Source organism: Cervus elaphus, chromosome 23 (assembly GCF_910594005.1).
Source record: "Cervus elaphus chromosome 23, mCerEla1.1, whole genome shotgun sequence".
In the NCBI taxonomy this organism is placed as follows: Eukaryota; Metazoa; Chordata; class Mammalia; order Artiodactyla; family Cervidae; genus Cervus; species Cervus elaphus.
Window position 1 is genome coordinate 77,918,959 of NC_057837.1, and position 13,492 is coordinate 77,932,450.

Here is a 13,492-nt window from a genome sequence, read left to right on the forward strand (position 1 = left end):
AGACAGTGTGCCGGGCACAGGGGAGAGGCCAGCAAGGTAGACGCAGCGCCTGCTCTCAAGCACAGGAGATGAGCCGGCTAGGAACGATCCTACAGTTAGCGAACAGTGGTATATGCCCCAGGGGAGACACCTGGGGGCTGTGATGGAGACACACAGGGAGGACTGGAAGGAACGTCAGGCAGAGACCTGGCATCGTGTGCTAGAAGCAAGGAAAGATGATGACCCAGGAGGTGCCCGCGTGGGTGGACCTCAGTGATCAAGGAGAGAGTGGGCAGGGCCAGACCAGGGCCTGGAGTCAAAGGGAGGAGCCTGGAATTTGATTATAGAGGGTCATGGATGGAAGCTGTGAGCAGGGCCGAGCTGGGTGTGAGCAGGAGAAAGACAGGATCAGACCCGTGGATTTAGTGCAGTGCCGGAAGGAGTTGGAGGGGCTGGCGCAGCCGCAGGGGGACCACCAGTGTGGATGTCCAGGTGACGTGGGCTGAACCGGCCGGGCTCCCTGAATCAGAGCTTTCAGGGGTGTGTGAGTCAAGGCCACAGTGGGCGCTTGGAGAAGGGCAGTGTTTCTCAGAAGAAAGTTCGTGTTTTCCCCGGGGCAGAACCGCCCAGCAGCGGAAGGACCCATTCCCAACTCTGAACAGTCTCTTATCACAGGACATCTGGGCTTTGGGGGTGGGTCACCTTGGAACCGTGGCTAAATGCTCCCAGTCTGCTGACTCTCAGCATTGGTCAAGAAGCTTGGAAACAGGTTCCCCAAAGGTGGGAAGCAGCCCTGGTGTCCACCCGCGCAGGCTGGTCACGTAGGGATGCTTCTGCACAGGGGGCGGCTCACGGTTGCAGCAGGAGTCCGCTCTGAACACACCATTCTGGAGCCAGGGGAGAAAAGAAGATGCCCAGAGGTGTGTGTGGTGTAAATAAAAACTTTGAGGGCAAAAAACACTTATCTCATGCATCTATATAAATAAGAGATGAAGATAGATCCATCTCTGGGGGGTGGGGGAGTATGGCCAAGCTGTGAGCACTGGGGTAGGGCGTGGTCCCCAACTTCACCTCACATTGGCCTCATCTGTGACCTCCATCAACGACGAGAAGAACTGCTGCCTCCCTCCCCCACCCCCAATACCCTCATTTCATTGGTGTGGGCACCTCCTGGGCACTGGAATGCCCAAAGCTTTCCAGCAGAATTGAAAAGCCCGGGATGACCAAGACTGATTTGTCTGTTGGAAAGTCCCCGTGGCTGCTGACTGTTGGGGGCACCCAGGAGGCACCCCAGGCCTGGGGATCTGGACTTGTAAGCCCTCTCCGGAGATCCTGATGGTCAAGCTGGTGGGTAGCTCACGACTTGCCTCCCTGCAAGCGGGACCTGCCGCAGGCCCGGAGTGCTGTCTCCCCACCCCTTGCAGAGGGCAGAAAACCCTTCGATCCTGCCTGCTGCCGTGTCTACACCACCGGCTACTGACTCCTCATGTATCAATTGAACCAGCATCCTTTGCAGCTGTGTGCCCCGCACTGACCCCACCTGCGCCCCTGCCCTGGTCAGGCTGCGAGGTGGGAGGTCAGCTCCAGAGCCACAGGGCCTGGGTTTGGATGTCGGCCCTGCACCCCCTCCGCCCTTCCTCCCGAGCTGTGGGGTTGGGGGAGGTGATGCCCGGGCGATGCTTGGCTCGGAGTCTGGCCCACAGTAAGTGATGGGCAGCATTAGCTGTGATTATCCATTTATTCATTCTGTAGGTGTTTCCGGAACAGGTACTGGGTGTGGACTCCGAACCGGGTGCTGGGAAGTAAGAGTGCAAGGGAGGCACGCCCACCCGCAGGGCTCCCCGAACTGGTGGGAGAGGGGCCAGGACACGCACTGATAATTCTACTCCGTGTTTGCAGGAGGGCGATTTCAGCCTCCACTTGCGCAGAAGATGGTGAGTTCTCACTAGCATGACCTCCTGGAGGCCTGGAAGTCCAGGGTTAACTTTCTCTATCTGTGTACAGGAGGCCAACCGTAGATCCCAGTTTTTGGTTTGCAAAACAGTTGCTCCTTGCATGGTCCACATGAGCCCTGGTTCTCTTAAACTGTTTCAGGATCTGAATTGATTCCTTGGGGCAAATGTGGTGGACATTTGGCCTGTGGGTTCCTCTAAGTGGATTGGAGTTGATTTGATTTTTAAATAATTTTGTTTATTTTTGGCTGTGCTGGGTCGTCGTTGCCGCTCAGGCTTTTCTCTGCTTGTGGCGAGCGGGGGCCCTTCTCGGGTTGTGGTGTGCGGGCTTCTCGTTGCGGCGGCTTCTCTGTTGCAGATCACGGGTTCTGGGGTGCGTGGGTTTCATTAGTTGGGGCTCCCAGACTCCAGAGCACGGGCTCGGTAGTTGGGGCACGCGGGCTTCGTTGCTCTTCGGCATGTGGGATCTTCCTGGATCAGGCTTCCCTGGTGGCTCAGCTGGTAAAGAATCCGCCTGAAAAGCAGAAGACCTGGGTTCGACCCCTGGGTTGGGAAGATCCCCTAGAGAAGGGAAAGGCTATCCACTCCGATATTCTGGCCTGGAGAATTCCATATAGTCGCAAAGAGTCAGACAGGACTGAGCGACTTTCACTTTACACCTGCACTGGCAGGTGAATTCTTTACCACTGAGCCACTAGGGAAGCTGGGAGTTGATTCTCTTTAAATCGGTTTTGTTTAAAAATAAACACTGTGTGCGCATGGTACGAACCCAAAGGTCCCTGTGACCACGGAGCGACGCGTGAGGCCCCGCCCTGCCCGTCGGCCTGCGGCCCCGCCCCCGTCCCGGCCCCCCGCCGCCCCCATCGGCATCCTGCTTTCTTCACTCCTGTGTCTCAGCTTTACACGTGAGTGCACGGCGAGCTGGCCAATTGTTTCCAGCTGCCAAACAATCTCCTCGTCTGTCTGAATGGTAATTTAGGTATCCGTTCCTCTCCTTTTGCCATCACAAAGTATTACAATGAGTATCTCTGTACCTACATCATTCTGTATTTGTGCAAATATGTCTGGAGGATAAACACCTCGCGGGGGAATTACAGGGTCCAAAGATACCTGCTTTTAAAATTTAAGGGGGACTTCCTTGGTGGTCCAGTGTGGGGGAGTCTGCCTTCCGACGCAGGGTGCTTGGGTTGGATTTCTGGTTAGGGAGCTAAGATCCTACATGCTGTGGGGCACCTGAGACCCAATGCAGCCAAAGATCAATAAATAAATATTAAAAAATTTTTTTTTTTAGTTGCTGTTGCCAAATTAACCTTCTTGTCAGGGTCAGGGCAAGAATAGTCAGCCCTTTTGGACATTTAGACCTCAAGGTCAAGGGTCCCTTGGGGATGGGAACGCTTTCTTGGGCTGCTTTGGGGGGCTGGGAGGAAGGAGTTCCCGCGTCTCCTCTTTGGGAAGGGGATTATCATCTGATGGGCCAGGCCCCTCTGGGTTTGAGATTCCAGCGCAAGGAAGGACATTTCCTTCCTTTGCTCTTTCCAGGCCTTCATTTGTGGCTTGCCCCGGCTTCCAGGATCTTTCTGACATCAATCCAGCCCGTTCATCTTGTGCCCAGAGACGAGGCTGCTTCTGCTAAAGGCCTTTACTGAAGGTAAAGGTCTGAAGCTGCCGTCTGAAGGGGCCACCATGAGTGCTTTTGGAGAAGAGGAGGCATTCTTAATTTGCCTGCCCTGGGTGTGGGCAGGCCTCACAGTCCTTGGGCGGGGTTCATTTTCACCCCCATCCTGCACTCATGGACCCTGGCCCAGGCTGGCTGGGGGAGAGAGGAGCAAGGGCAGGCCAAAGCACCAAGTGTTAAGCAAAAGCTGAACCCACCCCACCCCCCAAACTTGATCTGGCGGCACGTGGGTGTCCTATGGTTGGCCCAGTGATCTGATTTGTAAAATGCTAAGTAGACGCCAACTCTAAAAAAAGTGGAGTTTTCACATAAAAATCCTAATGTCTGGCTTTTCTAAAAATGTTGTGACAAAAGGTGTAGATCTTCAGTGACCTTGTTTCTGGCCTGAGCAGACCTTGTGTTTTCTAGAAGGATTCTCCAGAGAGAGAGAGAGTGTGTGTGTGTGTGTGTGTGTGTGTAAGCAGTGTTATTGTGATATAATTCACATAACGTTCAGTCCACCATTTAAAGTATACAGTTGCGTTCAGTTCAGTTGCTCAGTCCTGTCCGACTCTTTGTGACCCCATGGACTGTAGCACGCCAGGCCTCCCTGTCCTTCACCAACTCCTGGAGCTTGCTCAAACTCACGTCTGTCAAGTTGGTGATGCCATCCAACCATCTCATCCTCTCTTGTCCCCTTCTCCTCCCGCCCTCAATCTTTCCCAGCATCAGGGTCTTTTCCAATGAGTCAGCTCTTCGCATCATGTGGCCAAAGTATTGGACCTTCAGCATCAGTCCTTCCAATGAATATTCAGGACTGCTATCTTTTAGGATGGACTGGTTGGATCTCCTTGCAGCCCAAGGGACTCTGAAGAGTCTTCTCCAACACCACAGTTCAAAAGCATCAATTCTTTGGCACTCAGCTTTCTTTATAGTACAACTCTAACATTCATACATGACCACTGGAAAAACCATAGCTTTGACTAGATGGACTTTTTTCGGCAAAGTAATCTCTGCTTTTTAATATGCTGTCTAGGTTGGTCATAGCTTTTCTTCCAGGGAGCAAGCATCTTAATTTCATGGCTGCAGTCACCATCTGCAGTGATCTTGGAGCCCAAAAAATAAAGTCTGTCACTGTTTCCATTGTTTCCCCATCTATTTGCCATGAGGTGATGGGACTGGATGCCATGATCTTAGTTTTCTGAATGTTGACTTTTAAGCTAGCTTTTTCACTCTCCTCTTTCACTTTTATCAAGAGGCTCTTTAGTTTCTCTTCGCTTTCTGCCATAAGGGTGGTATTATCTTTGTATCTGAGGTTATTGATATTTCTCCCGGCAATCTTGATTCCAACTTGTGTTTCATCCAGCCCAGTGTTTCTCATGATGTACTCTGAATATAAGTTAAATAAGCAGGGTGACAATGTACAGCCATGACGTACTCCTTTCCCAATTTTGAACCAGTCCGTTGGTCCATGTCCAGTGCTAACTGTCGCTTCTCGGCCTGCACACACATTTCTCAGGAGGCAGGTCAGGTGGTCTGCTATCCCACCTCTTTAAGAGTTCCCCACGGTGTGTTGTGATCCACACGGTCAGAGGCTTTGGCAATTTCCCTGCTTTTGGTTTATTCAGGTTGCACAGCCATCAGCCACAATCAATTTAAAACACTTTTGTCATCCCCAGAAGAAGCCGTGTCCGTCTTCACTCTCACACCACCAAGAATCCCCTGACCGACTTTCTGTTTCTGAAGAGTGGCCTGTTCTGGACATTTCATAGATGTTTGTGCTTTAAAGACACTGGGAAGCCGGAGGGGTGAAGGCCACATTCCACTTGCAGTGAAGCTTGTTTGGCCACCGTTGTTGTTCGGTCGCTCAGTCGTGTCCCACTCTCTGAGACGCCCTGGACCGCAGCGCACCAGGCTTCCCTGTCCTTCACCGTCTCCTGGAGCTTGACGGTCACAGTGTTTGTTTAACTTTTTAGGTTAGTTTTCAACATTTTCAAATTGGGAGAGTGTGTAGGAAGACCTCTATCACTGTCCATCTTGAATAAAACCGGTTTGGTGCATTCCCACCTGGAATGAGCCGCTCAAACCAAGCGGCAGGTGTCCTCTGTAGATGGGGTCAGGGGCCTGTTGGCCACAGTCTACACCCCTCCCTTTGTCTTCCTGCCTGAGTGTCGGCTGCCATTTATTACCCTGCTGATGCTACTGTTTCTTAGAGAGAAGTAAAAAGTCTCTGTCAAAAGTGGGAAACTGAAATAAGCAATGTGAGGAAAATATCTTCTTAAGCTTGGCTTCTTCTCCCTAGCATTCACTTCCTACCTGGCTTCCGTGTCTTTCTGAGTTTGGAGACCCCAGTGGGTCACAGCCCTCTCCTGTGTGGGTGGAGCATCATGCCAAGAGTAACCTAGAGAAAGAACTTACCAGACCCTCCTCAGCTTCCTGCTCAAGACAGAGGAAGTCTGAGGTGTTCCCCCGCCACACACTCTTTCACATGGGGAAACTGAGGCATGAGGATGGTCAGAGGCATCGTTAGGACCACACAGCATGAATGGGAGAGCGGAACTCAGGCTGTCCCTCTTCCAAGAGAGCACTTTTCCTCCTTCTTCTGGCCTTTCTCTTTTTCCCTCCCTCCTCTCTTTCTTGCAACAAATATTCATGGAGCACTGTATTGGTTACCGGTTGCCAGGTAACAAACCACCCCCAACTTCAGTGGATAAAAACGACCCCCACTTTAGAGTGCATGATTGTGCGGTTGGCGGGCTCCTCTGAGCCATTCTCTCCCCTGGCGCTGGGTGGGCTGCCCCACGGGGCTGCAGACAGCTGGGGGTCCGCGGCAGCCAAAGGTCCAGCATGACTGCACTCGTGTCGGGCGGTTGGTGCTGGCAGCTGGGGCGCCTCGGTTCTCCTCCACGGCCGCTCGTTCTCCGGGACTGCTCTCGTCCTGTGGCCTCTCAGACGACCAGAACTGCCTGCTGTCGTCTTCCAAGAGGGTGAGCCAGAAGCTGCAGGGTCTGTAGTCTCGGAAGTCAAACGTGGAGCAGTGCGTTGCTTCCACATTTTATTGGTCAAAGCAAGTCCCAGGCTAGTTCAGGGGTGGAAAGCAATGACGCTGCCTCCCCATGGGCAGAGGAGCAAGGCCATATTGCGAAAAGACATGGAGAGAGTTGGAAGGCTGTCTTAGGAAACACAAGTACCTACTATGTGCCAGGCATTATTTTAGGCCCTAGGGGCACAAAGGTAAGTGAAACGAAAACCCCTGTTCACCAGGAGCTTTCATTCTGTTGAGGGAAGATGACAACAAATAAGTAAAATATGTAGTAAGTTAAATGGTGATGCAGGTTAAAGAGAGAGAGAAATTGGTGCAGGATGGGGCGTGGCAGGAAAGCTACAAGACCAGGGAAGGCCTCACGAAGGAGAATCATATGGGCAAAGGCTGGAAGGAAGTGTGAGAGAAGCTTTACCAGTGATGGGAACAGCAAGTGCAAAGGCCCTGGGGTGAGGACATGGTTGGCATAGTTGGTGGGGCGTGAGCAGTCAGTGATGAGGTCAGAGAGAGGTGGAGGGCTGGGATGGTGTGGGGCTGGGGAGGCCCCCAGTAGGTGTTTGCTGACTGAGGCGGAAGATACAGTAAAAGTTAAGATATAATCCATGCAATATAAAATTTACCATTTTAGAGTATACAGTTCAGTGGTTTTTAGTATATTCCCTATGTTGTGCAGACATTACCACAACCTAATTCCAAAACATTTCCATCACCCAAAAAAGAAGTCTCATAACCATTAGCAATTATTCCCTGCTCCTCCCCACCCTGCACCGATTCCATGGGGGAGACAACCACTAACACACTTTCTGTCTTGTGGATTTGCCTCCTCTGGACATTTCACATAAAAGGAATCATGTAAGGATTATTTTCAAGGATTATCAACATTGTAGCATGTATTAGAGCTTCATTCTTTTTTATGGCTGAATAGTATTCCATCTCATGCACATGTCACATTTTGTTTGTCCATCCATCAGTTTATGAACATCAAGTTATTTCTACTTGTGGGCTATTAGGAATAATCTAAAAGTTTTTCTGTAAGAACGTCTGTTTTCAGTTCTTTTGGGTACATTGCTGAGTCATAGGGTAACTGTTTAACCTTTAGAGGTTGGTCTCCAAACCAGGCTTGTTTCCAAAACAGCTGCACAATTTCACAGTCCCACCAGCAGTGGATGAGGGTTGCTTCATATCCTCACCAACATTTGTCACTTGCCATTTTTGTGACCGTGGCCATCCTAGTGGCTGAGGATGGTAGAGTGGAAGATTGTGAGCTGAAGAGGGCTTTGGTTTTAACAGAATCTCTGAGGACCAGATTGAAGGGGAGCAGAAGAGGCAGGAGGGGACTAGTGAGTAACAGCCTACTGCAATGGTCCCGTCAAGGGGGAGTGGTGCCTTGCACCAGAGTGGTGGTGAGGAGTGGTTGGATCTGGGATGTATTGTGAAGGCAGAACTGAGAGGGTTTGCATAGAGGATGGATGGGGTGAGGGGTGGGAAAGAATGATGAGCCAAGGATCCTCCCAAGTGTTTGGCCTGAGCACCTGGATGATGGAGTTTCCATTTGTTGAGCTGGAGAAGACCATGGATGGTGGAGGATCTTTTTGTGTTTTCTTGTGCCAGTCGCTGGTGGACAGGGCCAGTCCTTTTTCGGTTTTTGGCACATCCGGCTGGGAAGTTGGCTTGGCACTTTGGGAGAAATCAGGGGGTGTAGAAGAAGACAGTAAATCATAGTTCACACGTATTAAAAAATGCCTACCTGCCATCTCCACCGGTCAAGCCCTGAATGTCACTTAAAGAGGAATCACTTGCTTCCCTCCCCTCAGAGTGGGACAGTTTCTGCCCGGGGAGGTGCAGAGGATGATGAGGGCATTCATATTGCTTATGGGCTGGGTTAAAAAGGCATGTGGGTTGCAGCCTGCAGGAATCATACTTCTGGGGCCACTTTCTGGGAGAAAATTGTCTGCTGAATGATTTGTGGGGCACGGTGGGGTGGCTGATCCTTCCCTGTTGGTTGGGAATGTCTCGGGACCTGTTCCTCCCTTAGCTGACCAGGCAGTCAGCAGATCATTTCTTCACTCTCCTCCTGCTGCTTTGTGACCCCCTGGGTACCAGGAGGGGGTGGGGGGTGAGGGTGACTGTAGTTGACAGGCAGCTGTAAGGTGGGCACGCTTCCCCCTCCCCAGAGAGCACCTTGGTCCTTACCAACTTCTGAAGTCAGAGAGGTCAGATGTTGGCTTCTGTATTTATTAGCTGTGTGACCTTGGGCAGGTGACTTAAGCTCTCTGATCCTCTGCTTCTCAATCCATAGAAAGAGGGAAATTATGGCACCTGCAGGAGAGAGTCTTTGTGAGAATCAAAGGAGATAATTCATATGTAGTGATTTGCCATTTCTTCTATTATCTAGTGAGAGAGATCCATAAAGCTACCGTTTATTCACGCTTACTGCATGCCCACACCCTGTTAAAGGACTTAGCCACAGCATGAAGTGGACCTAGCAACCCTGCCAAGTGGGCGTGGCCCTTCTTGTCCCGGGTGAGCCAGCCCAGATGCCCAGCGGAAGCCACTGGGTTAAGGTCCCACGGCTGGCAGAGGGAAGATGGGGTTAGAACTCAGGACTGACTTCCTTCCTGAACGTGCTTGGAGAGTTCCAGAGCTCTTCCTGCGAGCAAAGAACTGCACGTGTGTCTTGGGAAGAGGTCACCCAGCCAGGGGTCCTTCGTGTCCCTCCGGGGTTCCGTCTTCCTAGGCATGTTTGGACCTGGGGTGTAGATCATCTTGGGGTTTCCCTGGTGGCTCAGACACTAAAGGATCTGCCTGCAATGCAGTAGACCTGGGTTTGACCCCTGGGTCGGGAAGATCCCCTGGAGAAGGGAATGGCAACCCACTCCAGTATTCTTGCCTGGAGAATCCCATGGACAGAGGAGCCTGGTGGGCTACAGACACGACTCATCTAGACTGTGCTTCATCGCGGATCTGTGCCCCCTCCCGTCTCTCGTGCTTTCCTCTGTGTCCAAAGGAACCACCAACCTCCCCCCTCCCAGCTCAGTGGCCTCTCAGCTCCTTCTTTCTCCCTTAGTGCATTAAGGACATTTTTTTTAAAACCATGCTCTTCTTTTTGGGGGGTGGGAGGGGGAGCTTCCTGTGTGTTTCCAATCCCCCTTCCACTGTGGTCCCCTTCCCCTGTCAAGCCTCCTCCAGTCAGGCACAGAAATAGTCCCAGCTGTGAGACGAAGGCTCCAGAGTTTAAAATTGCAGCTCTGTACTATTTATACTCTAGCCGGAAAGAGGTTTTTTTGCACTGCCGTTTATTTGGTTGTGGTAGTGACGGCCTAGGCTGCAGGCGGCAGCTCCTACACTGTATAAACATTTCTCTGGGGACAAGTGGGCGCTGAGGGCAGGTGAAGGGGCAATGCCAGGCCTGCCCAGAAACGCCTGAGAACACCTCCCTGAAGCAGAACAGTTCGGCCTCGTAAGCCAGAGAAAGTGCTTCATGTTCCAGCCGAACTTCCTTCTGAGATGCCTGGTTGTTAGGGGGAAAAAAGACAAAAAAGCAGGTATTTTATTCGTCATGAAAATAGTACATGCTTGAGGGGGAAAAGGGTTCAAACTACTCCTTTACGCAAGTGATTAAAGCAGATTCTTCATGTTCTGTTTTGCTTGGCCCACGAAGCATTAAAATGGAAAAATAATTTTTTTAAAAATATGTGCCACTATTTAAAAATTGGGACATTTTCTATAAAGTTAAAATTTCTGGCTTCTCTTAAAAATGGAAGATTCTGGCAACCCTAGCCTAATGTTGTCTGATTTCTCTGAATGGCTGGGTGCTCTCGAACTAGGCTAGTGCTTCTCGAGTCACTCCAAGCCCCAGAGGCCTGCTTCATTCATTTGCCTTACTGCACGGTCTTGGTAACTTTTGAGTTTTGGACCCTTCACATGACATAAAATATTCAAAGCTCCCATATCAGACTGTATTCTCCAGTTCCTACTCCCCAGGGCTAAAGAAGCACGATTAGTAGGGTCTCCAGATAAACTACAGGATCCCCCGTCAAATATGAATTTCAGGTAAACAACAAATACTTTTTTAGTGTAAGTATTGTTGTTTAGTCTCTAAGTTATGTCTGACTCTTTGTGACCCCATGGACTGTAGCCCACCAGGGTCCTCTGTCTATGGGATTTTCCAGGCAAGAATGCTGGAGAGGGTTGCCATTTCCTATTCCAAGGGATCTTCCCGACCCAGGGATCACACTTGCATCTCTGGTGTCTCCTGCACTGGCGAACCCCCTGACTATCTGCAGGTTGGTACATGTCATTCAGGTGGCTCCAGTGGTGAAGAACCCGCCTGCAATGCAGGTGACATAATGAGACTCGGTTGGATCCCTGGGTCAGGAAGATCCCCTGGAGAAGGAAATGGCAACCCACTCCAGTATTCTTGCCTGGAGTATCCCACGGACAGAGGAGCCTGGTGGGCTACAGTCCATGGGGTCGCAAAGAGTCAGACATGACTGAATTGACTTAGCATGCACGCACATGTCACTCCAGTTGAAATGAGATGAGGTGAAATCCCACTGTTGAAACATGCACATTTCTCGGTGTTCATACAAGGACAGCTTTATATTCTGCCTCTTGCAGTTAGTTCACTGTTTCTCTCCAGGGTGTTTCTCAGGAGGCATTTTTTGGTGTTGATAAGAGCAGGCTTTGAGGCTGGGGACTCAAACCTACCTGAGAATGTGGGCGCTGACGATTGTTAGCTATGTGACCTTGAGCAGGTTCCCTTACTTCTTGGAGCCTCAGTTTCCTTATCTGGACCACGGATGGTGCTAAGGGGCACTTTGTTATCTCCAGTATTTATTTTTCTCCTTTATTTTGAGAACTGCATAGAGCAGATGGTCCACAGTGGCTTTAACCAGAGTGGTTAGAGGAGTCCACAGGCGTCAAGACTGCCACTAGCACTTCCAGGTTTCAAATGAGGCTTGAGAGGTTTTGAAAAGGCAAAGTAGGTCTGGAGGGAACTGGGCAGATAATCCTAAGATTTAGTTTGCTTTAAAAAAAAAAAGAAAAGAAAATGAAGGGCGTTTGTCTCCCTGGAAACCACTTGCTAATCTCCAGGATATTGTCTCTTTTCAGGCGAAGGAGGTGGAGGAGACCATCGAGGGGTTGCTCCTCAGGCTGGAAGAGTTTTGCAGCCTGGCTGACATGGTGAGTGGCTGGCTGACATGGTGAGGGCCTGCCTGGGAGGCGTGGGTCGAGGCCCAGGCCAGGCTTCAGGGCCCTCCTGGGCCTCCCTGGGGAGCCATCTTGGTGGTGGCTTAGCGAGCAGGAGGCGTGGGCAGCGGCCGGCCTGGGGAAGCCACCCTCTCTCTCTCTCTCTGTCTCTCTCCCTCTCTCTCTCTCTCCACACAAGGCTCCCTGAGGCGGCCATCTTGTTAACGCCCTTCCCCCCGAGACGCTTTCGCTCCATGGAGGAGGCGGGAGTAGGCCACCAGGTGGCGCTCTCGGCCCCGATGCGGGGCGCCGACCGGCGGGGATGCTAAGACTATATTTAACTTTCCTCGCCCGGCGCCGTTCACCAGGCAAACGTGGAGACAGCCAGGAAATGGCTGAAGGCCTGGGAGGCCCAGGGGGAGCCTCCCGGCCGGGCCCTGGCCCTGGCGGGGTCGGGCATGGAGTGCCTTCCTGAACCCTTTGCTGGCTTCCCTGTCGCCTCCTCCCCTGTTGTGTGGGGACGGCTCCTCCTGGCTGGAGGGAAGATGGTGCCCTCGGCCAGGAAGACGAGGTCTCCGGGATTGCTGCCAGATAGATGTGGGGCCCTGAGGAGCACTGATGGAATCTTCTGGAAGTTCCCAAGCTTATTAAAGGCGCACCAGCAGCCAGGGTTCGTGGTTTCTGTCTGGAGGCCCAAAGGGTTGAGCTCCATGTTGGGAACAGGCCTGCCTCTACCCGGAGCCCCGGAGCCCCGGCTGGGTGCGGCCGTGTGGAACGGCCCCGGGTGTCTGGAGATGCGGCGGTGAGACCACAGGGAGCCACGTGTGCTGAGCATCTACTCTCTGCCAGGCTCCGTGCAGAGCCTGCTTCCCGTGTCCTCCCGTCTCACCTCAGAGCAGCCCGCCATGATGGGTGCAGCTCTATCCCCGGACGTTCAGCGGATATCTGAGCGCCTCGCTGCGCCAGCCCCTAGGGACACTGCAGTGAACAAGACAACAGACGTTCCCACAAGGACCTGTGTGTGTTTTTCTCTCGAGAGCCGAGTTTTTAGTTCAGATGTGGGTCCAGGTGGGAACCAGGTAATGAGACTGACTTTGAACAGCCTGAATAGTCCTTTCTTCATCCGAACATTGTGCGCCTTCTCCGACTGGTCCCTTGAAGAGCCTGAGAACGCAAAGAGAGACCAATCTGTCTCCCTCCCCCCACCCCCTGCCCCTCTGATCCCCTAGGTTACCGGGGAAACCGATCTGTGCATCAACGCTGGCCTGGAGGTGTGTACCAGGTGCAGAGTGGAGGCTTTGTGAAGGGAAAGAGCTTCTAGAAGGAACCAGGCACATAATCCCAAGATTCAGTTTGCTTTAAAATATATATATATATGAGGAGCAGAGGTGTTAAATTCTGCCTGGAAAATTGGGGAGGCTTTGCAGAACAGGTGGTGATTAATTTGGGGTTTGAAAGAGGAACGAGAAGAATTCAGTTGCTGGGAGTGGGGGGTGGGGGTGGCAGGCATCCAGGCAGAGGGACTGGTCTGTGGGGGCGGTGTGCTGGGCGCAGCGGGACTGATGTGGGCCCCCACGGCAGGGTTATTGTGAAGGTGGTACGGACAGGCGATCCTGGGACATCTTTGATCTCAAATCCCAGCCCGTCTTCCTCCTGTGATGAGAGACGCAC

General features: G+C 52.0%; 1 protein-coding gene across 6 annotated transcripts in view; it reads left to right on the forward strand.

Annotated features, from left to right (window-relative positions):
* BCAS4 (breast carcinoma amplified sequence 4) overlaps positions 1-13,492 on the forward strand; it is a 57,703-nt gene that overhangs the window by 4,916 nt on the left and 39,295 nt on the right. For all 6 annotated transcript variants that reach the window (XM_043884179.1, XM_043884181.1, XM_043884182.1 and 3 more), the window contains exon 2: positions 11,744-11,815. In XM_043884179.1, the coding sequence (XP_043740114.1) occupies positions 11,744-11,815 (72 nt within the window). The remainder of the gene's footprint in view (positions 1-11,743; positions 11,816-13,492) is intronic.